This window comes from Mycteria americana, chromosome Z, assembly GCF_035582795.1.
Source record: "Mycteria americana isolate JAX WOST 10 ecotype Jacksonville Zoo and Gardens chromosome Z, USCA_MyAme_1.0, whole genome shotgun sequence".
Taxonomy (NCBI): domain Eukaryota; kingdom Metazoa; phylum Chordata; class Aves; order Ciconiiformes; family Ciconiidae; genus Mycteria; species Mycteria americana.
Window position 1 is genome coordinate 2,858,881 of NC_134396.1, and position 27,516 is coordinate 2,886,396.

A 27,516-nucleotide genomic window follows, 5' to 3' on the forward strand; every position below is an offset into this window, starting at 1 on the left:
ACTCATTATTCTCTTGGCAGCAAGCTTAAAAAGCCTTTCCAGCAAGTCCCTTCTCCATAAGTGGTGTAAGTGCCCACATCACTGTGAGACCCTGTGAGACCCACAGTGAAGACATCTCTCATTTTTCCCTTCTTTAGGCTGAACTTATCAAGCCATACTCAAGATTTGTTTTCCATCTGCTATGTTATTTCAGTGAACTTTCTCTAACCTTTCTCCAGCGTACCTACATTCTTCTTGAGTGCAAATGCCATAACCAGGCATACTCACCTAGTTTCCCTCTTATGCATGCCACCCACTGTTATGTCATCTTCAGGCTCTCTCAGCAAACATTTTTTATCATTATGTAGATCAAACTAAAAATATTAACCAGTGCTGGACTAAGAACTGATGCCTGGAAATCTGCTTGGAAACCATCTCTGTTTATTTCTCTTTCTGTTTACAGCTCTACTTTAGGCTCTGGCAGTGAACCAGTTTTTAATCCAGCTAGTATGTGCTCTGCTAATTCTATGTCATACAAGGTTTTAAATCAAATATTATGATGTACTTAACTGAATGCTGAAGGAATACACAGATATATTCTTGTTAGCACAGTTATTTCGTCAGTCATCCTGACAAGAGGGATGGCAGCTTTGACAAGACATTTACCCTCTCCATACATCTGGGGATGTAAGTAATAGGGGACATAATCCAGCAAGACTGGGGTCCTCACACTGAAAGAATCTCACTGCATACAAATAAGGTCTGTGATCATTAATTCATGTTAACTGCTTGTTAGAAGCTATAATGCTTTATCTGGTCTTGAAATGTAGATAAATCCTTCAAGTTTTCTGTGGGATCTCAGTCAAATTATGGAAATAACAATTTATGGAGCCCAGCTCTCTGAAACCCACAGAAACATTAGAAAGTCATAGAAAATAGAACTGAGAAGGATTTTAAAAAGTTATTAGTCCATCTCCATGCAAGATAGTACTTTATTTAAAACATGGGTTTGATGACTAAACTTAGTCCACTTAATGAAGACTGCGTGCAGTGTAATTCCTGGCACAGTTGAGAGCAAAGTCCTATAGATGATAGGCAATCCTTGTGACAAGCACAGAAGTGTATGTTTGAGAAGGAGAACCCTAAAAGCCTGAAACCTCTGATTTAACAGTATAAGCTGTGGGCTTAAGGAGAGTCAGTGTTAGAAATTGTACCAGGTGTTTGTTTGTGAGTAATTTTCTTCTCTGCAGTGGTAGATTTAAAGGTTGTGATGCAGCATGTGGAAGATAGTCTGGACTGGATTTACATAACAAGCTGCTATTAAATTTGGTATTTACCGATGAATGACTCAAGAGCTTTAAGTAAAAGCACTAAGAGGATTGAATACTGCCTAACAAATTCAGATCTCTGAACCAGCTCCCAGGAAGTCTCTTCCAGGTGGCTTTGGAGATGTTTATATATTTAAATTATGTTCCCAGAACAGGCAGAGAATACTTCTGGGAGCGGAGTTCCCTGATAATCTTTCTCTAAGCTACATGAGTTTAATTTTATATTGAGAATAGAGATTGAAGACCTTGTCAGAGAGAGAAAAAGCATTTTAGATTACTTAGATGAAATTCCTTGTCTTGTATAAGGCTGTGTGCACATGCAATTCATATGAAGGGACTGTGCTGGGGCCAGGGGGGCTGGCAGCTCCCCGGTCACATAATGATCGGTGTGCTGGACTGGGTTCAAGCAGCGAGCTTCAGCCTTTCGGGACCCCACAGTAAAGCTACTGAAGTTTTCTGAGTGCAATATCACAAAAGGCTGATAGAGATTCATACACCTCAAAGAGAAGTTCATATTGCAGTCTGGATTCAGTTTGCTATTTGGCCTACGTTTGTATAAAGCACTAAAATGCTATAACAGATCCCGGCTTTGGGAAAATGTCTCCATGTCAGTTCAGGGGCATGTGCCCAGCACTGATCTGAAGTTGATAAAATTGAATACATCTTCAATTGTAAAAGACCCAGGAGGTTCACTCTGGCTTTTTGGTAACAGGTTTGAGAACTGCATTGTGCCAACGTGGTGGCTGAGTGTTTCCTTTTAGCTGTGAATGTATTGTTTATTGATGTTTTGGATATTTGTACTGTAATTTGAAAGACTGTCACCTTTTGTGAATGCTGGTGATGCCAGTTATTAATGGTAGTTGATATAATATTTAGTGATATCTCACTATCAGTAGTGAATTTATGTTGAGGACAAAAAAGAGACAATCACAGAATTAAAACATAATGGTTGCTTAGTTGTCAGTGATTTTAGTTGATTAAATTTGTTATATCAGGCAGACTGAAGCCCCACTAAGTAATGTGTGAAGTTGCTACTGTAAGGCAATATTATAATACAGAAAACAAGCATCAACAAAATAAGCACAGAGAAAAAATTAAAAGGGAATATGTAAATCATATTTGTGAATTGTTGAAGAACATTTTTATGGACACCGAGTACCCCCACAATCAAAAAGGAAGACCATGAAGGACATGGGCCTGCTTTGTATTAATTTAAGAGTACGGTTTGTGCTATGTGACTTTTTAATGGCTGTAAGGAGTTTTCCATGACTACATTGTATTAATTAAAAGAGGCTGCTGGGGAAAAAAAAAGGCAGGAAATAAAATGTAACAATCAGATGTCTCTGAGGCAAGCATATCAAAAGTCATTAATAACTAGGTCTAGTGCTAATCTACGTTTTCATCCATGAAGAAGAAATAAACAGAAAACCACTGCTGATAAAATGTTTTGATGAGACAAGTATCTGGGAGGTGGTAAGAAATGGAACAATCAGATCAAAGAGCGATTTAGATCCCTTTGTAGCTGAGTAAAGGCATCACTCTGCGTTACAGTGTCCAAGCATATGTTCAAAGAAATTCAAGCCATGCACCCATACAGGGGGGAGCCCTATCTTGAGGAGCAATGATTTTAAAAAAGCTTCACAACTGCAGTGATGAAACCCTGATGCTGCACTGCCACAGAGATCCTTGGCTCTATAGAGAGGGGGCTTTGCAAAGGAACTGAGAGGCTAAGAGAGCCTTTTTTATTTAGTGCTGGAATGACCACCCTGGAAAGGCATGCTCACTGCTGGTGACATGCCAAGGAGAAGGATGATAAACTAAGAAGGGTTCAAAAAAGAATGAAAGGATGGTCTAAGAACAGGACAACTGACCTGGGAAGCAAACTCAAGGAATTTGGTTTGTTCAGCTTGTCAAAGAAAAGCTTATTAGGTAGTTGGATTGCGGTCTGTTAACTCCCTGTATTGAGAAAGAAGATCATGTAACAAAGGGATCTTTAATCTGCCAGATGAATGATGTAACAAGATCAAAGAAAAGCTGGAGCTACATGAATTCAGGCCAGACAAAGTGTGGCTTTTTACTAGCAGATGGGTAATTGAGAACAATTAATTTTGGCATGTGGTAAATTCCCAGCCTCTGGAAATTTTAAAATGTGGAAATTTTAAAGATGTGATATTTGTGTTTAAGTTTTGGTCTGTTGCAGCCATGACTTTTTCATTCAAAACAAGAATTAATGTAGAAAAATCTTTCGTTCTTCATATCTTATAGTCTTCAGGAGTCTGATTTATTCACTCTTCTAACCTTTTTAGAGGCTGCCCTCTGCACTGTCTTGTGTTGGAGGCTTTAAAGTTCATTTGCGAAACATCTATATCGTCCTCCATGGTCTGATGGTCTTTGAAAAACCTCCCTAGTGGAAGCAGTGTTAGAAATTTAAGCCATCATACATCCAGTTTATTGAGATAACTAACTGGTCAATGAAACGTAAATTACACCACTTTAAAATCTGTTTTCTAAATACCAAGTATCTCTTACTGCACATACAGGCTCTGGGAGTGTAAAATTGACAGTACCTATTATACTGTCAATTCTGTTAGTAAATATAACCTAATAAGTATAATACATTAAGTGTATCATATGAAAGATTAATTTCAATTGGTGACTTAAATACTGATTTGTAATTTAAATTCTGTAAGCTTTGCCTAATTTTTCCTAGCCTTATCTTTTAATTCATTTAATTTTAAATCAACTCATAACATCATCTTTTGCTGGAGCATTTTGTTAAGCATGAAATAGTAAAGAGTTCTGTTGATGTGTTTTGGGAAAAAGATGTAATAACAGATTTTATAGAGCCTGGGGATCAAAGGAGCTGCTCAGCCATCCTATTGTGTCTCCGGTGCATTACAGGCCATTAAATTCCATCCACTTACCTCTCTGTCTAGCTCAGTTAGTTTGATTAGTGCATTTTTATCCACAGGAGACTAAACATTTGTGTGCCATGGAGTCTTACCTGTTTGATAAAGCCAGTCTGATGCCTTCCCTTTCTTAGCTTTGTCCCTGGAAACAGCTATATTTAAGTTACTGAGGGAATTCTTTTTTTAGCATTTGCACAACAGAAGCCAAGCAGAGATGGGTTAACTCTCTTTGTAATCGAAGTCAAGGTGATGGTCTCATAATGAAAATCTGCTAAAAGACTTTCCACCCACCTATTCTGAGACCCCTTGACTCAGCACAAGATGATGAACAGATATTGAGGACAGGCAGAACAGCTCTACACACTTTTCCTGAAAAGCATCGTTTTATGCTCTATTTTAAAGATTCATTTTCTGAAATATGATGTTCTTATGCCCATGTTCTATAAGCCAAAAACTATTTGTTTGGTTTTGTATTTCCCATTCCCACCAAATACTAAGGTTACATTATCATCATAGCTTGACTTTTCCATAGCAAAAGTCCTGGAATCAAGTCTACTTCTCACACTCTAGTCTAAGTAGCAAAAATATTGTCAGGGCCCTAAGGGCGGTAAAAGGCTCTAGTGGCCCTGATCACCCTCACCAGCATCACTTCTCCGGAGCAGTGGGACGAGCTCTGCCTGCCGAGGCCCCTGCACCGCTGGCTGTGTTATCGTGCTTGGGTATCAGCTCCTCATCTCTTAGGGAGCAGCCAGTGATTTTTGCAAGTAACCCTGACACATATTCTGTTCCCCCAATACCCATGTTTAGATAGATAAATAGTCAAGTAAAATCTGGATAAAACACAAACCAACATTACTTAGTCATAAATTATTTACTTATGCCAGATACTTAATTATTTTTCCATATTAACTTGTACTTCAAAGGACTTGGGTTTCCTCTGCTTGCTTTATTTTTCATTGCTAAAACCTTGATATGGGCTACAAAGCAGATTTCCTAATCTGAGTGCTTTGAGTTCTATCTGAGAGATAACAGTAGCAAGACTGAAGATCCAGCCTTGATTTAACTCTTTGCATTAGGACTTCAAGGATGGGGTTCACTAACATGGGTAAATTCACAAAGGATAGGAATTTTGTAAAATCCTAAATCCTTTTACCTGACAATAATCCAGATTTATATGGCACTTTCTGCAGAGGAATTCCAGAGCCTCCATGCAAGGGAAGACTACATGAATTTATTTGTTTACCCTCCATAGCGCTCCATAAGTATATCAGGGCTGATAAATGCCAAGGAGGCATAAGAACTGTTCAAGGCTGCTGCAGGCACATATATTAGTTTAAGGGAGAGTTTGGTATGCTATGGATTTGCTCTGGTCGCCTGCCAGGAAAAGGTTCTGGATCCAGTGACCTGAGAGGTCTTTCCATTTCCCCTGTTTCTGTGCAACAGTGGTTGTGAAATCAGCCACACAGATAAGGAATGCTGCTGACTCCATAAGTTTTATTTATTGCCTAATACATAGTTTACTGTGGTTAATCATCTCAGTACTATTAAAGCTTAAAAGTTTTAAAATCCTTGGTAAGAAGATAGAGCTATTGTTAATCTGTCATGACTATAGGAATGCAGCCTCTGTAGTGAAGTGTTGCTGTTGAAAAACTCAATGATCATACAAATAATTCGTACAGAATTCCATTATGATTTTTAAAAGTTAACTGTTGCAGGCTTAGATATGATTGTGTGATCTGCATTTTTCAGTTGCATTCAGAGTCTTTCAAGCTAAGGAGGCACTTTAATGGTGAATCCCTGTGTGGAGTCTGTAGTTTGGCAAGCAGTTCCCTGGGAGTGAAAGTGGGGGATTTTGTGCATTAAGGAAGTTGCTACAGAAAACATCCTTGTTTCTGTCCTGTGATGTGGAAGGTGCTGCAGGAATTCTTAATGAGCATGTTGCTGTGGGGCTAAGATGTAAATAAATAAATTTTGATGTCTTTCAGCTGTAATGCTTAAGTACCTTCAAACATGCTGCTCCAACCAGTTTGTTTCAGTTAGATTATCTTATATTGTGACAATCCTTTTGTGTCTCTGCACTGAGATGAAATTATCTGTCTCCTCTAACTCAGATGGGGAAAAATAAATCACTGTATGTGAGGTCTGCAGAGCTCGTGGTCAGATCTTCTCTACAGACATTATTAGCAGTGATGTAACTGTCGATACCACGCTGGCCAGATGGAATAGTTATTAACCCAACTTCCACTTTCATTGCTTTATTTCTGAACTTAGTTACTCCCACACCAGAATGCTGGGCACTGTAGAAGAATCTATGCAGAGAATGTAAGTTATACAGCACTGCTGTATGAATCAGCATGAGCAGTATGCATGTCAGTTAAACCTTTCTAGGATTCACATTATAGGGCACAAAACTATCAACATGAACACATAGCATAACACATGCAAAATTTCCTCTGTGTAACTTCTGTGACTTGATCTGCTCCTTGCTACACTGCATGCCATAGTCACCCTTAAAGGCAAGGCCATATATGTAAATAATTTTTGTACAAACCACTATAGGCAAAATATCTCTCCAGTTGTATGTAGTAACTTAACAAGTATATTAACTAATAGTTGTTTCTTTTGATAGATGCCCTTAAAGTAAAATAAGCTAGATTACTAAAGCAGTCTGTGGGACAGAATTTATAGAGACAGGGAGTGATGGAATATATATGTCTTGTCTATGATAAAAATAATGTATTTTAAATTGTTTTGGATGCAACGTAAGGATTTATGATGTCTTCAGCAGAAAGCTATTTGACATATGAAAGAGACAAAACAGGAAGAACTAGAAGCAGAAAAGGTAATACTAACACGCATTGGGAGTTCATGTTTCAGGGAATAGAGAAAATTTCATTGATAGTTAGGAAATTTTTCCCTGGGGGTGGTAATGATCCCTCTGATCATTCAGAGATCACAAGGCAAGCTCTCAAAATCATGAGATTATTACAAATTATAAGACTTGACTTATTTTTATTTGCCTCTTATACTTTCAGAGTGGGATCTGTTTAGTGTTTTAAAACTTTCCTTTATTGCCATGAGGGCTAGCAATGTTTTGTTCTGAAACAAAGCAGAAGCAGAACCTGTGTTTAAATAATGAAGCTGAGGCTTGGAAAAAAACCTCATGCTATTGCAGCAGTCCTGATAAACTTGAAGGAGCTGGCAGCCCTGTTGTGGCTCCTGTTTACAGGATGTCTTGCACAGCTCTCTAAGCAGTGTCCCCTCATGAAGGTAGAGGCAGTGGTTCCCAAGTAAATGGACTGCTGTGATCTGATAAAAATCCCAGTATGTTCATGGCTGTGCAGATCTGACGACTTGCAACTTTTGCCATTTCACATGTCTTGTGAGACCAGCTCACAGCTCCAGTCTGATCCCTGGAATACAATAGGAAATCATTGGTAAGCCATGGGTCTGGTCCAGCTTTGGTAGTTTGTTGCTCCTTCCTGTTCATTTGCTTCCTTTAAAGCATTTCAGTTTATCTGTAATGATTAGATTGCTGTTGTGGCTGAACTATTTATGATTTTTTTAATGTAATTTTCCAAGTTTGGATTCCCACTGAGAAGAATGAATTAAGTTTTGCAAAGGAAAGTTTGAACTACATTTTCGAATTTACAAAAGGGTTTTCAAGATTTCCAAACAACACCAAGCCCCACTGGGATCTCCCATACTTTAAAAGCATCAGAGCTTAGCTTCTTCCTATATGCCTCTTGTACTGCAGGATCTCTGACAGCCTCTAATCCTTCCAGATTTCACAGCATGCTCTGAAAATTGCAATTTCCTCTTCTTCTTTGAAACAAATTCTTATCGTTTCTTGCATATGGTATTACAGCTGACAGTATGTAGTCCCAGCCTGAATACTAGGACTGTAATGCAGTTTCTTGAGTTGTGCTACAGTGTATAAATGACTTCAACTGGACTCTCAAGGTAGGTGCCACCAAAAGGAAATCTCAATTAATTTACAAATGACAGTCAGTTGGGACCATATTCTATGTTGACCACCAGTGGATTCACATTTTAACAAGCTATTGTTTTCCCAATTTGAATTCTATTATTTCTTGAATCACCAGTTTTCTCTAAGCCTCACTGGGTGCCATTTGCACTATTAATCATGCATTTTTTCTTTTACTTAACATGTGTATTTACATAACTGCAGAATTAGTTAAGAGAAAGGAGGGAATGTGACTTCCAGCTGAACTGGAAAAAGAAATTCTTGTCAGTTTGGACAAACAGCTGCAGAGCAGAAATTCTGGAAACCACATGTAATGACTGAGATAACTGTGCAATGAAAGCGTACTGTCAGTTAGGATGATTACCACACCTTACTGGTATTTTCTGTGTTGGGCAGGAGAGGGCAATCAGGCAATATCTAAAATGCCAATAGGCTGTATTCTGATTCATGCCTAGGCTTACCAGCATGTCTGACTATGAAATAATATCTAATTTCTGTTCACATAGACAAGATCAGCATCAGCCCACTGTTTTCGTTGGTAAGTTATTTGATGATTTTTGACTTCTTCATTACAACACAAGATTTTTCCTTGTTTGTTGGAAGGAACTGTAAACTAGCACATCAGTTTGATTTTAATCTTTGGCTATTGCAGTTTTGGTTTCATACAAAAGTCAAAGTCTGAAGTTAAAGAATGATATAAAATCAGGCTGGAATGGGCCTCCAGAAATCATTTCTCTATAATAGGACAGGCTTAATTCTGCCTAATGGCTTCTGACAAATGTGTGGCACTTTTAAGGCCAGTGCCTGAAAGCTCAAGAGGATGAGGGCTCTTGTCTCCTCTTAAGCAGCTTGTCCCAGCATTGTCAGACTCACTTGCTGGAGAAAAAACCTGCAAGTGTACACCTGACACCCCTTGCCAGAGGGTTTGTTACATCTCCAAACCTGAAATTCAGAAGTAAAGGAACAGAGCGTGGACTGGAAACCAGATGAGGGATTTCCCACTTCAGCCAGGTGGGCAAGCAAGGACACATCCTTCCTGGAGGAGAGTCTCCTTTCCTGTGGCCATGCTGCCTTATGGCAGCAGGGACCTTTTAATTCCTTGTGCGGACGCGCATGCAGAGGGCCTTGAAGCTCATTACAGACTGTGCCCTACTTATATCCCTCTCTTTGGAGAGAGATTCCTTCAAGAGAACACCTCCCCAGAACAGGTTTCTGTTGCATGAAAACATCCACAGGCAAACATGCATGGGTTAATGACTGGTCATGTGTTTTGCTCCTGGTTGGGAGATTTTCAAAGTACACTGGGTGCCAAGGAAGCAGGGCTCATTCCCGAGCCCTGTCCCCTTCTTCGGTTGGCAAAGAGGGGGCTGAGGGCATACAGAAAGGCTCTGAGGATGCTCCAGTGTCCTCCGTTTGTGTGCTGTATAAAGACAGAGCAGAACAGAACACCCAGTGTATCCCCTGGGGACTATGTCAGCTCCTGTCAATCAGCTGCTTACAGACTGGATCTGTGGGAATGCTGGCTTTGTACAGGCAGAGTCGCTGGTGAAGGCATTTGGTGTAATATCACATGTGTTAATGTTGGCTGGCATCACCTCTGTAGTATAAATATCCCTATTGGATAGTGGCACAGCATTAATTCTTGTGTGTTTTCACACCAATCTTACTTGCTTTTTCTAATCAAATATTTACAAACCATCCTGCCGTGCTCTCTGGCATCATGAGGCAGCTCTCTGAAGGAAACCATTAATTTTCTGCTGTACAGCATCAGCTGATTAGATGCTTTGTGGAGGAAGAACTGATATGAAAACACAGAAATGAAAACAGCAATACTCCTGCCAAGTGCTGTAGCCTGTTGCTACATGTTGCTTTCATTCATCAACTGGTTTTATTCATTTTCCTGAAGTGATGCTAGTGAGTGAATCTTACCAGAGAACTACACAGACTGTGAAGCAGTTCTCAGGAGCACAGGAACTTGCCTTCCTTGCTGTCTCTATACCCCTGCTCCCAACACCAGAGGTCAGCTTTCTACTGTTCATTTGAAGCCCTTTCTGCTCCAGCTATGGCATCTAGCTGTTACAAAATACAAAGAAACCAACAAGAAGATCCGACTCTCCTCCAGGCCAAACATGGCTTGCAGGAAGGGTTAAGGTAGAAATACTTATGGGTTGGGTGACCTATATTGCACTTCACCCAGGAGAGCTAATTTCTAGCTGCCCTTGCCTGCCAGCCTGGTGCTGCAGTTACCCGTTTGTTTTTTAGACTGATGTCAGAGCCAATGGATGTGAGGGCTCCTCCACAGTGACCTGGGATTGCAGAGGGGACGGGATCTCTGCCTGCCTGTTCTAGTTACTGAAATGGTCTCCATTGCTGTGGTGTTTGAATTCCTTTCTGCCTTGACTCTCTGTGTCTTCCCAGATGAGATCAGGCAATCCTGCTTCCATTCTTACTGATGAAAAAGCTAAGCCAAGGGACCCACAGAAGACAGCATGTATCCAGAGCTGCATTCATCTCAGATCTCGTAGGGCAGTCCTAGAAACAGAAGGCTCTATTCCAGCAATTCCCATAGAGGGGCAGTGACTCTAAGGCATTTTTTTCAGAGAGGTTGTTCAACCTGGAGTGCTGCTTTTCCCAACTTGTGCCATCACCCCATGATTCTGTTTTGGAGGGCCCCTAACTTGTCCCAACCATCCCCTGCTCCTGCAAAGAGCAGGAAGCTTGCCAAGTCAGCTGTCTTTGCTGGCTAGTATCCAGTCGGAGAGCTGGGTCACTGGGCAGCTTTAAAGACCTAGTCCTCCTTAGATTTCATTTGAGAACTGCTAATTATATAGATTGTTACATGCATGCAAAATCACCATCAGTACTCTAAGACGACAGTGCCATTTAAAATTATTGGTTTTTCAGCCAGATCAGCAAGCGCAGTGTCACTGGGGTTAGAACACAGAGGAGGGGAGAAAAAACGGCAGAGGGAAAGAGAGATCGGCATTTTTAGCAGCAGCCCATGGTTAGATTGTTTTGTGTCAGTCATGAAGCTGGACTTGAAAATATTCTCCTATCTTGATGTGCACTCTGAGAAAGAAAATTTCTAGGTAAACCTTGAAGAGCAGTCTTAGGAGGTCTGACATGGGATGCTGCATGCATTCACATACTAGAGAGTAGCAGGAGGAAGGAGGTGCTACTTCTGTGCATGATGCTGGTGAGACCTTTACTGGAATGTTGTATCCAGCTATTAACAGTTCAATCTTCAAAATGGATGTTAAAATTGAAAAAGGTTCAGAGGCAAGCCACAGTATGACTTATGTTTGGAAACTCTGCCTTACAGTGAAATACTTAAACAGCTCAACTTAGCTTATTAAGGAGAAGTTTAAGTAGTGATTTGATTACTGTCTGTTAGTTACTTGAAAGGAAAGGAAGGAGATATCTTACAGAACAGAACTCTTTCATCTTACTTTTTCATCTAGGACAGAATCTAGGAACTGGAAGTAGAATTCAGAGATCTCAGAAAGCTGGAAATAAATTGAATTTTTAATGGTGGAAGTAATTAAGCATAGGAACAAATGCAGGATTTATTAATCACAACGATCTTCTTTGGCCTTAGAATTTCTAAATCTGCATTGGGCTCATTCCATCATTAATTCTAGCAATATGTGAGTTACTTTGTAAGCTCCCGAAGTTAGATAGCTTGTCATTATTCCTAGGGCAGAATGGTACAAAGAAATTGTATAAGGCCCCATTAAAGACTTTTTCTTCAAAGACTTTTCTCTTCTGTCTTTTGTTCTGGGGATGAGTGAGCATCATTTTTCAACAGAGTGGATCAGTAAAAACCTGAATGAAATCTATCTAATTTAGTGTTTTCATTAGAGTTGAAACTTGTGAGACATCAAAAGTCTTCTTAGTTTACCTTTGGTTTTTTGCTGCTGCAAAACAAAAACACGTATTCTTCAGCATAACATTTTTCTCTGCTGATCTTCACTTAGGGAATTCAATCATAGTTTTCAATTCTCCACTTCATGCTTGGTAATATTTGCTAGACTGCCAAACTGTCAGAATATACGCAGGAATATCTGGACGTTAACCTCTACTGACTCATATTATAGGCCACTTCAGGTTAAGATTCTGTCAGGAATATGTTAAAAATTTTGGCCATTGAAGAATAAGTGCAGGCCAAATTTTCAGTTTTTAGAAACTTTTAACACTAGAACACTGTAAAAAACTCTTCATGTTCTGTGGTGGGGGTTTTTTGTTGTTTTTTTGGGGGGGTTTAAATGATTCTGAGTGCTGGATGTTTTGTTGTCAAGGATATAACTTTGGTGTAGCCAAAGGATACAACTTTTGGTGGATATAACTTTAGGATATAACTTTTGGTGAGAGAGGATAAAAGCGAGTTTTAGGATATTGTGGGATGAAGTCAACTAGAGAAGGCAGGAAAAAATTATTCAAGGATGCTTAAATCTTTGTATCAGTGAGGAATCTAAGCGGTGAATCATGTAACTAGCTTTGAGTTGTGACTTCAGCAACTCCTCTGTCACTTCTGTTTTCGTGACTACAAGATAAGGAGAATACAACTTTCCTGTGTGAAGAACTTGAGGCTTACTCTGTTTGTAGGACTGGGTAATCTAGGCATCCTTAATTTTTCAACATTATCACACTGGATTTAGATAATTGCTACATTTTAGCAAGTGACTGCTGTTGGAAAAAGTCTGACCTGCCATAAAAGAAAGGCAGCAGATATTGCTCCAAGAGCTATTGCCAACTCATTCAGCCCTGAGTTACTCTCATCAGATTCCTCCAGGTATAAGAGAGCTGACTGGGATTGATTGGCATTCTCCAGCTCCTCCCATCAAATGGTGCCTGATGAAGTGGTTTCCAGCACTGCGGAAGAGATCTTTATAAAGGGACAGTTGTATCAGCTTTTTTAATTTTTGCTGAGTTCTTAAAAGAGAAGCCAGCACAGTAGATTCTCAAGATGCTGATACTGTGGATGCCAGATTGTGGATGCCAAGGATTTTGAAGTTCGGAGATGTTTGGCTCAGCCTCCTTGGGCACCCTTGGTGCTGTATGACTGTATCTTTGTGTCCAAGCTGTAAGACTGTGCTCAGAAGAACAGGATCACCCCAGCAAAACATTGGGAGCTGTTTTTCACATTGTAACATGGTATTTGCTGAAGTGTCTGAGTGGTTTGCTATGTTCAGTTTCCCAGGTAGTTTAGCTTTGTCTTGCCTGGGGCCAGATGCAACCCCTTCATGTACAAGGAAGGTGCCCAGGTACACTCTCTTCCCCACCTTGGCTTACACAGGATAGGAGAATGATGGTCTGGAGCAGCACATACTTTCTAGATGCTATGTAGTCCCAGGCTTCTTCCTCTGCTGCAGAGGTGCTGGAGGAAAGCCAGCCTGCCCAGCAGCAGCCTGGCTGGTGGGGACAAGAGATAATGGGGAGCTCAACTCCTCTTTAACTCCCACAGTGAATCTATGGTGTTGACCAGACTTATAGTCTGGTTTGGTTTACTTATAGTCTGGTGGTTGGCTTCCCCAAGCTGGGAGTCTATGAAGCTGGCTGTCACTAGAGAAAGGTGGAAGTTTCTTCTTATGTATAAATACCTGATGGGAGGGAATAACAAAAACAGAGCCAGGCTCTTCTCACTGGTATCAAGTGAAAGGAGAAAAGATAATGGACATGAATGGAGATAGAGAAAAGTCCCTTTAAACTAAGACAAAACTTCTTTACTGTGAGGGTGGTCAAGCAATGGAACAGTATCTCCACAGCCTAGAGAGGTTGTGGAGGTATCTCCTTGGAGATGTTAAACATCTGACTCAACACAATCCTAGGCATCATGCTCTAGCTGACCCTGCTTTAAGCAGGGGGGATTGGACTAGGTGATCTCCAGAGGTGCCTTCCAACCTCAGCTATTCTGTGATTCTGTGATTCTTTTCTTTCTTTTTTATCCTTTATCCATCATACCTAATTGAGCCAAAATTTGGCCCATGGTTTGCGTAGCTACTTGATGCTTTATGTGAGCCTTTTGGACCAGTTTCATTCCCTCATAACAGCCAGTTGCTGTTTGGAAATTTCACTCTGAAGGATCCTCTCTCTTCTTGCCATAACTGCCTTTTTTTCTGCTGCCTTTATTATCTGATCAAAGGATTGAAAGCTACTGCTTTGTTGCCATATACGTTGTGAACTGGCTTTATTTGAGACTAACAAATATAATAGTTCCTTTTGTTTTCATTCAAGTTTTTTTAGAAAACTAATAGTTTTTCTCTGAAATCTACTTTTAGTATCTTTTAAAACCTGCTTATACTAACCACCAATCATATGATTCACATATCTGCTTGAGATGCACAATATTTCATGTACTAAAAATAAAAGCAAGCCAAAAAAACCAAATTACTGTGAGGAGAACTGAATATCTGGTGTATATTCCAGCCTTATACAAAGAGGAATGCTGAAAGATACTGTCTAGATTTAATGATTGATAGCTGGCTGCACAGGGGAAAGGGAAGAGGACCATTAGGGACCTTGGAGATGCTTAACCACAAATTAGTAGGGGCCTAGACAGTATTCTAGAAAAAGTATCACTGTTTTTATGCCCTGTTTTTATACACTTCCCTAAGTGTTTGATGTTAACCACTGCTGCAAACGGGACAGGGGCAGGTGTCTGAGCTGTAATTGGTGCTCTTAATATTCATTGTTTCTTGAAGTACACGCCTGTGCAAAATTGACTGCAGGTTGGCCTGTGTATATAACTCTGCTGCTTCTTTGCTCCTCAATCAAATCTGGGTCTTTTGCCAAATGTTTTCAGAAAAGTTCTCTGAGCTGCTGTATCATTTCTAATTGCCTCCTCCACAGTCTGCGCTGTACACGTCCATCTCATCAGGCATCTGTCTGCTTTCAAGAGGCCGCAGCACCGTCATAAAACTCTAACGTTCCTGTCCTTTAATTATGGAATATATAAGCATCTCCTGCAGTGTGTGCATCCCCCTCAGAGCTCTTCAGGTCAGGAATACTGAGATGCTGGCAGCTTGGCTTGTTTGCAGTAACAGCAGGCTGGTGTGATTATGCAAAGGCAGCACATTTATAGATGTCCATTTGTTGCGTGAGCCTGGGGATTTCTGAACGCCGTGTGCCTCCTGGAAGCCCCCCACTTGGCCACTTGATGGCACTCTTAAATATTTAGTTGGTTGCAAATGCTGTCAAGTATGCCAGTTTTTTAGAACAGGGATAGAGGAAATAGAGCCTCAGGTATTAAATAGTGAAACACTATCAAGATTGCAGCTTAAGCCGACCAAAACAAGAAAGGCAGGAGCAAGAGTTCAGCTGCTTGTGCCGACTGCTGCCAGATGTATAACAGTAGGATTAGCACTTGCCCAGCTTCCCAGCTCCAGAGTGGTCTGCGGAGACAAGTGCTTCCTCCTGGGTGCTGGGTTCTGGGAGCTCCTCCTGGGAGATCCCCTCCCTGATTTCTGAGGAGCTATGGGGGCGAGTTAAGCGAGATTGTTAGTCTGTCTAGCTGAGGATCAAAACATAAATGCATTCCTGAAAACAACAGGAGTGTTGCTTTAGACATTATTGATATATGGAACTTTTATAGCTCCCATCAGTCACCCTTTTCCTCCCTTATCTGTGATGTGTATCCTCAGAAGTGCTGTGAGAAGTATGGAGAAGAAATGACAAGGACCATATTAGCTGGTTTTGGCACAGCAGGGTCTGGAATACAAATCTCCCCGCTGCTAGTCTTGTATCTTTATGTACAAGATAAAGATATGGACTCTCTCTCCATTTTATATGAGTATCTTCAGAGTGTAAGTTAGCATTCATAACATATGGGCAGTTGCACAATTACTATTTACATTGTAAAACCAAGCCCTTATGAATATCTTATTTAAAGAAGAAAATTTAAAACAGAATTTTAGTGCCTACAAAAGGATGTATCCTACAAAACCCTGTCTGATCAGAATGAGAAAACTCTGGTTTTACCTACAGCATTGCAAACTCAGCCCAGTTGTATATTCCTTCTCTTTTTTGTAGTGCTCACCTGTTCGCCTTTATGTGAACCAGGGGAGAGCTGAGCTGCAAGCCAGATCCTCCTGCTGTTTTCAGGAAGATGCTACATCTTTTCATCCTGTTCGCCCCTGTTCTTGTCTGCTTCTAAGCCTCTGCTCTCACATGCACTGACAAACAGTGCATTGTTCCAGGCATTTCCTAAATCTCTCAGTTTTGTTGGCCCAGTTGACTGCGGTCCCTCTTGTATTACTTTGCCAGACTGTATTTTAGAGTAAGATGCAAACATACCTGACAGCTCGTTTTCTTAAAAGCTGTTTGTATTTATCCATCTTCTGAGTTGTATTTATCCATCTTCTGAGTTTCTGAGTTGTACGTCTTGCCTCTGACATGTGTGGAGCCCACAGCAGTTACTGGGATTGCGACACGGCCTCAGGATGTGTATAAATTACAGCTTGCCTTGTCACTTGACAATTGCGTCTTTTCTAAAATGTCCAAAAGACTTAGTAATTCTGGTTTTTTCCCTCTCCTATCCAAACTGCAAGTTCTGTCCTTCCTAAACAGAGCCCCAGCGAATAACATTAACTTGATCAGGAGTACCTGGAATTAGTCCAGCAGCTGGTGAAAGGTGTCAAGCAGAATGTTAAATCTGACATTCAAACATCTGAATCGGCATAAACCAAAATGATCTATGATTTGCCTCTGCTGCACTGATGGGCTTGCTCAGAGCTTGCAGATCTCGCAGTGTCAACACTGCTAACTGGAGGATACGTATTTTTCTGGGGTGGGAAGTGCCCGTGCTCCCTGAGTTCAGCCCAGCACAGGTGGTCTCAATGGCGGGGTTCAACTTCCACTGACAAATGTCAGAAAATAAATGCCGGTGGAGTTATCATCTGAGGAAGTGTCTCAGAGGGGGTGCTGTTGGGATCCGTGGTTGTTGTCATTGGTCCTCTGGATGGAAATATAAACTCACAGCAGATGAAATGTGTGACTGATGAAAAGGCAGGTGGAGTTGTAAATCATGCTGGGAACAGTGCTGTCGTACAGAGTGATTAATCTTGTGGTAAGCTGGAGTTATTCAAACCAAATGCATTTTAATGCAGCCAAATATAACATTATGCCTCTCTAAACAAGGAGGAGTGCTGTGTTTTGGAAGGCGGCAACTCTAAAAAAAAGAAAAAAAAAAAGGCTTTTGTGGACAAGCAGTAAATTTGAGTTCCCAGTGTGAGATCTTGGCAAGGAGGGTGAACATGATCCTGGAGTACAAACAGGGAGTCCTGAGTGGCAGCAGAGATATGATTTAAACATTAGTGAGACTGATACTGGAATATTATGTTTGGTCCTGGAGCCAACATTTTTCAAAGCATGCAGAAAAACTGTAGATAGTTCAGTAAAGAGCCCCAAGTTGATTCTAGAGTTGGAGAACATGCCCTAAAGGTAGAGAGAGGACAATATCCAGTTGAAATTTGGACTGCAAGTGAATTTTGCCTGGCCCTAGCACAAGTCTTATCTATGTGATGTCCTCCACATACCTGTGGAAAGTTTCTTAATATTCTACTCTTCTCAATGTCTGTTGAGAAACATCTTTCTCTTTGCAGCTGTGAAGGCAGCGCCTTTGACTGGCGTGGCAAAGCTCGTGTCGGCTCCCAGCTTTTTGCTGAGCAGGCCTCTCTATGCAAGGCTGGTGAAAATAAATGGAATTTTTTAGTTCAGGCTGTGAAGGTTATCAAAAGTCTTCTGAAAGGTGACTAGCACTCAGTTTGAAAGTATCTTAATGAAGAGAAAGCACAAGATATGAAAGAAGTCCTCCATCCAATCAAGATAGGCATAGTAAGAATTAACAGGGGGAAGCCAGATAAGTCAAATAAGGAATTAGGTGCAGCTTTTTAATCACTCAAAGTGATTAAACATTGAAACAAACTGCAAAATGAAACAGTGGCTTCTCTGTCTCTTGAGATCTTCAAATGAAGTATGCATGTACTAGCCAAAAACAAGTTATCGGGCTCAAAACAGGATATACCAGTAACATTACTGAGCTGTGAAATAGGGGAGGCCAGGCTTTCTGGCCTTGAGCTACGAAGCAAAGAATTCTCAAAACATTTTCTTTTCTGGGAAGGGACTGTTTTGAAAGTTCAATGTTAGTCTTTTCCTTGCCCACAGCGTGGTTCACAGCCAGATCTATAATGATCAGGGCTTGTATCAACACAGCAATGTACTTGTGTACTTCTGGGCATTTTAGGGAATAGGAACAGAATGGGCATCAGTGATCCCAGTTTAAATTTCTCAGGGATCCTGGGATGGGGCCACCTTGAGCAGAGCCCTGTGAAGTCCCAGTTCTGCTCCCTGTTCTTCCAGCTTGCTGTAGTGTCTTTGGCAGTCCCCTCCACTGCCCTTTCTCGTTCCCTTGGCTGTAAAAAGGAGTGCTGCGGATACAGGCCTAAAGCACTCTAAAGTGCTATAAAACTTCCAGTTATTATTGTTAGTCCTCAAGGGCCTTTGAAAACACATTCAGCACATGCCCAGACTCTGAACTCCTTGGAAAGATTTGTTCTTTCCTGATTTTTCTGAACTATTGGCATACAGTTAAGCTCGAAGTGCCAGCCGTTTCCTTTCTTACAGCACACCCCTTCTGCAACCGCAGTAAAGCATGGAGTTGGCAGAGCTATTTAAATAAGCCGGGAGAGAGTCTTGCTGAAGCAGCACAAGCTCACCCAGTATGTTTCACAGTGGGTTAGATTAGCCTGTGCTCAGTGCCATGCTGCACAGGTTTCGCTCACTGATAGAAAAAAATAGTATTGAGAATTCATTAATTTGTGACTTGCTTAGTTATCTGTCTGTGCCACGCAGGCTGTAACACAGGCTAAGTCTTAGGCTGTGCTCAGGGTTTTGTAGACCTGGATAATAATAATAATTTGCTTGGAGAAATTTGCTAGCCTGCAGGTAACCTTTTTTGTCCTCTACTCTTTAAATATCTGAAAGGCAAGTAAACAGCTGAGCCATTTCTTTGGGTACCAAAGTTTTTTGTCTTTGAAACTGATCTCTTCTCCCCAGAGGAGATCGCCTAACTGAGTGTAAAGCACAGCCAGCCCCTTCCCTTGGCTTCCTGGAAATCCAAGCCTAAAGGATAGAGCCCCAGCCAGCAAGCTCATCAAAGCGTGGGCATATCTAGGAAAGGAAAGTAGATGTGCTTGTGCAGCTGTGATGCTCAGAAACAAGCAGCTGTTCACAACCGTACTTCTCCACCTTCTTTTTTTTAGATGAGCTTTTGGAAGAGAAAGGACAGATTTTAAGCAGCCGTGGTTCCTTTTAGCATGGTGATTTCTTAGTCCAAGCCGTATCAGTGAGGCAGCTGGCAGACTTGATTTATAGAAAGCCATGTATCACAGGATCTAAGATGTAAGGTTGCAGTGTTTTGGGTTTTACATCCTCCAAAGAGAAGGTAATTTGCCAGTTTATCATGCAACAAACTGGCTTCTTGTGTAGTAGAAATACTTACTTTGACTCGTGACCATGAAGGGTTCCCACACTGAGATTTACTACATGAATGCAGGATTTACCCCAAGCATTGTAGTTTCTAACTTGAGGCTACTGTTGTGTTGAGCATACTGGTTCAGCCACTAAGCATTTTGGAGAAAATGGAGGAAAACCATGCGTGTCTCATGGGTTTTTTGGTGAACCCAATGGGAAAGATGCAAATAAAAAAAAAATTCTGTGCAGCAAACAAAATATTTTGATCTGATACTGAACATTTGCTGATCATTTTAAATTCAGCTAAGAAAAAATATAAATGAAAAATATGTTCAAACGGGGACTTAGTAAGCATCAGAACGAAAGATTTAGATGCTTTTCAGATTTTTGTTTTGCATGAACTATTTGGTGATACCACAGTGATATTCTGAGGTACTTTGCTACCACTAAATCAGTATTTTTCTGAAAAGGGTTTGAGTTGAATCTGTCCAGCTTTAAATGGGAATGCAGATGAATGTTTTAGATAGCAGTAATAGTTGGTTTGAAACCTATTGCTGTTTGCATGTGATGCTTACAGGCTCAGTTCTTCAGGTTGAGATGAGTGATCATTCTATCTGTGTCTTTCATCAGCTAAACTTCTCTTCCCACATACACTTGTTACATGTAAGGGTCTGAAATTTAACCTCCGCTCAGGTGAACACTGAGGATTCTTGTGACATGCAACTCTTCCTCATTACAGCAAGAGTCTGTTCACTCTCCTCTTCTTGCTGTGATGCCTTGTGTCCTCCTCTAGAGTAGAAGAACAACTCCTGCTGGCACTGATTGTCAGAATAACTGTCTGGTATCTCTAGTATCTGCAGCCCTTGTATCTCAGAAAAAGAGCTAGTTTGCACTTTGCGGGTCTGCATGGGGCAGATACTCCCTACTCTTCCAGTGCATGCTGGTGCATCCATGCGGTGCAGAGCAGCTGTCTCAGATCCGAAGCTGCTGCTTTCACCTCCAGCAGCGGTGTAGCCATTGTCAGCTCTTGGGTCTCCACCCTCTGCTTTGCTGTGTGCTCTGTGGTCTTCTAACATTGTCTCAGTGAGCTACCTGCATCCTGAGAAACTGACTACACAGGATTTGGGGCACATGGCAGTGCTTTGCTAGTTTTTATTGAAAAACACAAACCTTTCTCTTGAAAAGGCCATGCTTCAAAGCTATACCACAGATATGCTGCTGTGGGTATTTGCTGTCCCTGCCATTCTGGAACATTGAATATCACTAACGAAATAAGCAATTTTTTTTCAGTTATTAGAGAACATGTTGGTATGTCACAGTTTAGTACTCTGGGTGAGAATTCACCCTTCATTGAAACGGATATGTATGCCTACTCTCAGAAGGTTATTGTTTTACTGGGATTTATGTGCCATGCTTCAGTGTTAATTGTGTATTATTCTCATCACTTTGCCTTTCATCAGAAATAGGCTGTACTTTAGCAATCATATTATCCAGACTTACGTGCAGTATTCACACATCTGTGATTTAACTCACATCCACGATATTTCATAACATAAAGGAGACAATGAGTAGGATTCAGCTCTTGGATTAAGAGGGGTTTAACAGTCAGTAGAAGGCTGGCCATTACCGTCAGTGGAGCCCAGAGAGTAAATCAGCAGACCTAATACAGGGATCTTCTTTCAGGTGAGTTTTCTGCACTCAGTGAAGTGGATTGATTGATCTCTACTGATAGTAGCAAGAGCTTAGACTCTGAGCACACACGTAGGCCTGCATTTGAGTGTCTTGATCTGCAAACTGAACCCTGTGTTTCACTCTGCCACAGCTTCTTCCCAAGACCTTGCTCTTCCCCTGCCAGGCTAACCTCCAGGTGGACTTGCTGAAGCTGCTGAGTTATTTCATCCAATAAAGGCCTGCTCCATCATCTCTAATTGAGGAATGTGGCTGGCCTATGATACTGCCAGATCAGCAGAGAGAGAAGCACCTCCAAAACCCAATTCAGATCTTTGGTGGTTGAATCACCCTCTGAAGGGGTGTCTCCTCTGCTGTCTATGCAGAGAGCATGGGGGACAGCTCTCTGAGACCCCTCAGCACAGTGCCAACAGATAGAAAATGAATGTGCACCGCAGACTTTTTGGAAATACACCTGCCTGGTCAGCACCCTGTGGGAGAAATAGGAGCATGAAACAGGCTGAATTCAAAGGCTGTCTAACTGATTTGACTTCATAGTCCATTCTGCTGTAAGTCACTCCTGGTAGGTCATTTCCACAACCTTCCCAAGTGTTTTTGCTCCTGAAGAGAGGAGGGATTCATCCTTGTCATGGCTGGACCTCAACTTAGTACCAGTTCAATGACGTTACTTGGCTAAGAATAAAGACGATATTCTGTGAATTCAAAGGACAGGGCAAATCTCTGATGGAGAAAGCAAGTTCACTTCCTTTTCAGCTATAATTCTAGGAATAAGCTTCCCCCTCTTCCAAAAAATATGTTAAAAATATTATTCGGGTTCAGATATATTTAAAGTAATGCCAGTAGTGGAATCTTACCTTTCTGCAAAATAAGGAAGCCATTTCCCCACCTGGCCCCCATGTACAGAGAGACCTGTGAAAATGGAATATTTCCACAATCCAAATACAAAGCAGCAGTAATAGTTTTGTTGATGTGTGAGTTTCTTTACTGGTTCTTTGAATGTTCTCTATGTGGCCCTGATAAAGGTAAGCAATGTCTGTACCTGCATGCTCATTTGGGATCAGCTTGCCACCAAGCTGTTATCACGGGGGTACACATTTACCAAGTCCTTATCCTGCAAGCTGGTTAAAATGTTAAGAAAGGTAGGAAGCACTTTTAAAAGGAGATGACTGTTCTGGAAATAGGATGTATAGTAGGTACTTTAAGCACAGAAAGCAGTAAATTTGTTTCCCATATACTGTGCCCAAGGGCATTTGACAGTAAGAAAAAGCACTTGGAGCGATAGCTAGGATACTCTCAGAGAGAGCATTGTTTTCATAGATTAGGAAAGCTCCTTCTTTGCTTCTGGAGAGCTTATCTACATCAATAGATTTTCTTCCCCTTTAAAAGAATTTGGAAATTGTTTTTTAGATGAGAAAAAAACCTGAGAAGTGCAGAGACAGTCAGGACATGATAAAAAAAAAAAACACACAAAAGAAAGATGGTCCTATTGAGAATAGGGAGACCTAATTTCAGGCAACACAAAGGACAGGTGAAAGTAAATAGAAAAGAAAATGCAAAGTCTTGGCAAAAAAAGAGCTTCTGTGCCAAGCAAGGAGGAGATGTTGGACATAAGCAGAAAATAAAGCTGTAGTGACTTGTGCATTGTACAGTTATGTGTAATGGCAGTGGATATGATGCTTTACAGATACTTCAATGAAATGCTTTTCTTTGAAGAAGCAGTGAAGGCTGTAATATCAAATATTGCCAATACAGAAATTGAAATGCTGCTATCCTTGGTTCAGCCTGCATGTCTGCAATGTTAGTGAAATCCTAGCCCAAAGAAAGAAGTATCCACAAGATTCTTTTTTCCTCTGCACTTTTCTTCCAAGGCTTCTCAAGTCTCTCTCCTAGAAAAAAAATGCCAAAACAGTAGTTTTTCTGCATAAGCACATTGTCCCCATGTCCTGGGGACGACATATCAATGGAGGGAAGGATGTTCAGATGTAGGCACGCCAACAAGACCATTTGGTCCTGTGGCTGATGTTCTTCCCACATAGCTTTGCATTCAGGTGGGTTTTAGGCATAGGTGAATTCTGTCAGATTGTATGTCTCAATAGTAGAGGATCTTGGAAACTGATTTAACAGCAAAGCTCGTCCTTGTTTAGATGACTTCATGAAGCAGGGCCAGGGCATGCTCCTGCTCTATACCATGAAGAACCCCTCCTTCCCAGAGTATGTCTTCAGCGCTGAGAGTGGCATCATGTGCCTGGACTTCCATAATGACCACCCCTACCTCGTGGCAGTGGGCTTCTATGATGGCAACGTGGCCATCTACAACCTGAAGAAGGCAACCCCCCAGCCCAGCTACAAGAGTAGTGCTAAGTCAGGAAAGCACACGGAGCCAGTGTGGCAGGTAAGGGTGCTTTTCCTTTCCTCTAACTGGGCTTTTAATTGGGCTGAGTTTGGGCACAGCAGGAAAAGTGCTGTATGGGGAAAGGTGGTGGTTTAATACATGCGCTAGCAATTGATTATTAAGTTGTATTTCAAGCTCATTTTGAAATATGCAGGAAGACAAAGCAATTGCATGAATCTTCATCCTCAACAAAAACTAAACATGTGGATGAAAGTTTGCTATAAACAATTATTTCTCCTTAGTTTTCATTACTATAAATGACTTCTGTTTGAGGAGAAAATGATCTCTGTATATACCAGCATGCAATGCCATTTATGTTCCAAATACAAAATCATAGGGCAGCAAGTGATGAGCAGTGTGTAAAACATGTATATCAGCCCTAAAAGTAGAGCTCTGTTGGGCACAATAAAGCCAGGGGCAGCTGCCTGTGGAATTGGCTCCCACTGGGATTCAAGACACACTACCTTGTAGTTGACCTTGAAGTATTCTAGTGAATTAAGAATTGTGATGTGCAGGTAATGCTCTTAAAGTAATGCCACTCTGGCATCTGTCACAACGAGTCACCAGATGAATGATACTGTGAGGGACTGGGGTGAATATATTGCCACATCCAGCTAGCTTTATAGTTATGTCGACAATGTAATCTGAGTTAAGACTGGAGCACTGGAAGGTATATGCACTTCTGATCTCGTTTATAGCAGTAAAAGTGCAGCAGCACATATTTCAACATGGGCTTGTTGAAGCCTGTTGAGGTGCAGGGCTGTGTATTTTGTTTGCTAGCCTGGGCTACAGGGGTTGCTGCTGTTAACTATTGTTGTCACCTGATTTAGGCTGCCTAATACAGTCATATGTCTAGGCACCCTGTTAATGTTCCTTGTACTTGGACACGTGCCATGCACGGATCGTCCCCCAGCCATGGCTCCTTGTTATTACATCTTCCAATAAAAGTCCAAGAAATCAAAAGATCCTAATGGGACTGCAGATGAATGTGGAATATGCCAAGAGCAAGACTGGTGCTTGCTATAAACAGAGAGGTTATGCAAATGTAACATTTCAGAGAAGACCTGAATTTTATATTGGCTCCTTGTCTGTCCAAAGCTTTTCCTCTAGCAAACGTTTTTAGCTCTTCTTACAGGTTAACATGGTATACCAGCCATGGGTTGTTATCATAGTACAATGTGTCAGACACACACACACACACATGCAGAGACCTCCAAGTTTCTCCCATTGCCATTTAGGCTTTCAGTAAAAGAGCCTGACAAAATACTAATTCCTATGTGCAGCTTTTCATGATCTTGCTGCAGCATGCTACAGGAGGTCAACAGTTGTTACTGCACACTATAGACACCAGAATCCCAGATCATTTGTGCCCCAGATGATATTGGGAAGGACAGAGTATGCTTAAGGGGTGTTATTAATGGCTTCATCCCTACAGAGCAGAAGCAGGTAGGTTCAGCAGTAGAAGCAGTCTGTACAGGGTTTTTAGAGATAGGTTTATGTCTACCACTTGGCAGCAATGTGGCTCAGAGGTGGAAAAAATCATTAGGCACTCTAGGGAGATAGCTCTGAAAAGGAGAGAAACTACCTCATGGATATGGATAGATGTAGGTATGAGTAGCGTCTAGTTCCTGCTTGTTTGTTTTATTTCCAAAGGTTGAGTGCTGACAATCATTATTCTTAGTTTTCTTCTGCAATAAAGTACCAATATTTTTAGTAAACTTTACAGTTTTTGACTTGCTACGAAACTAGTGAGCAAGGGTAGCAATAAGGTGTTTGCACAGCAATAAGGAGAAGACCTTGTACCTTTGTTGGAAAGATCTGAACTGTAGGCATTTGTCAGTATCAGCCAAAAGATTTAGAAAAGGTTTTCTCTCCATTTGATGGGACGAAAAGGGACATGAAGGACTATCTGTTAGGTTGAGACACTGGATTGTTATTCCTCATTCATCATTAAATGGTTCTAGAAAGTGATGCCTTGTTTCTCATATTTAGTTCAAAGATGCTCTATTCTCCCCCACGAATACCCCAACTAGTCGAAGCCTGGGCTTTGTCTAGACCACCCTGTGCAGTCCTCACTTTCGTAGAGAGTGCAAGCCCGTGACTTTGAAGACCAATTAGAAAAGTAACAAAGTTCTCCCAAACAATGAGGAGCCTTTGTTCTCTGGACTGCCTGGCTCCTTCCTTTTGAAACAATACGGCCTTTTCAGAATGGGAGAAAAATGGGAAGTGAGTAAAGCAGGCTGACAGCTCTTTTTTTGTGCTGTTTCATCTTCAGTGACTTAGTAATATCTCAATAAATTTACGTAAAACAAAGCTGATGTAACATAGCCCGTTATTAAGAGCAAAATAGAATAATATAAATTTTCTGATTTTGTTACCTAAGAGTGAATTTGTCTGCCTGATACCACCCCCCATATTTTTAAAGAGTATAGCAATGGCTTCGTACAGATTTGGCAATTGTCTTCCCTGTATTAAGTGCTACTGCATTGTAAATAATGGAAAATTCTGGCTTGTTTAAAATTTCACACTTCTAATTCCTTACCGCCAATTGATTAAGATCCAAAGCCAAAAAGGAATAGACACATACATAGACATATGAATGTATATGCATGCAGTGCAATGGGGCTAATACACTACCAAAACCTTAGGTCTTACAGGAACATAGAACTAGGAATGGTCTCCCAGGTCAGTGAATTCAGGCCTCTGCATTTGGCTGTGAACACCAGCTTAAAAGGAGTCAGCTCCTGGGAAACTCTGTCAAACTTGTCATTTTCTGCTAGGCAAAAGCCTATGTGGAATTAAGCTAAACCCCACTTTGATCAAAATAGTGCTCCAAATAGTCAGCAAAATCCTCACACTCTCAGAATCTCCAGTACCGAGTACTCCTAGAAAGCAAGTTCCTGGACAGGGTATCTGTTTGAGCCAGTGGCTCAGTCCCAGGGCTTGGCTCTGGATATTAATGAGGGTGGCCAAAGTGGGACAACTTGACTGGACATTGGCACCCAGAGCCCACGAGAGCAGTCTCCTCTGGGGAGAAGTGGCACCCTGCTGGGAAGGGGCTCTCAGTGTAGAGCCTCTCCCTTTGCTAGTCTTTGAGCTTTATTCTTACTTTCTCCCTTCTTTTTTAAAAAGGTGATGATTAGGGTTTATTTACAACTGAAAAGAATGCTTTTTTTCTTACCTTCCATCACTGAGATATACTAAACATTTTAGGTTTGAAGCATTTGGAAGCTGGAGCAGTTCAGAAAGAGGAATTGATAACTGAAACTATCTGCTGTGTCAATGTTTGTTTTTGCTGTTCAGTCTCCCTCCTAAAACACATCTTATTTAACAGATTTGTTTCCACTGTGTGCTTCTAGTTCACTTTCACATCAAACCAGAAGAACTTTATTTCTGCTGGCTGCTGGGACTAGTACAGAGCCAATACTGCTGCAGAGGGTTGGAAATATTTTTTTTTTATTTGCTCACCATCAGAATTACTGACTAAATTCCCACTGCAGAGCGCTGACCCTGAGATCTGCAAAGGGAACATTTCTTTTGGCGGTGCTTAGAGCAAATCTCAGCTGTGGCAGGCATGCCCATGTGTGCAGTGTGGTTTGGAATTGCTATGGAGAGATCACTGGTTAGAAAAGCAAGTTGGTTCATTGTTAATTTACTGAAGCTGATCTGGCCTCCCTGAGGAGCTGATACCATGGAGCTTCAGATGGCATCCTGAAAGAATTATTTTCTGCCTTGTATTCAGGCATGGGAAGAGAAAGGGCT

At 41.2% G+C, this 27,516-nt stretch overlaps 1 protein-coding gene across 1 annotated transcript in view; it reads left to right on the top strand.

The window, feature by feature from the left end:
• DNAI1 (dynein axonemal intermediate chain 1) overlaps positions 1-27,516 on the top strand; it is a 152,891-nt gene that overhangs the window by 46,127 nt on the left and 79,248 nt on the right. Inside the window, exon 13 of the mRNA XM_075527484.1 lies at positions 23,507-23,754. Coding sequence (XP_075383599.1) covers positions 23,507-23,754 — 248 coding nt within the window. The remainder of the gene's footprint in view (positions 1-23,506; positions 23,755-27,516) is intronic.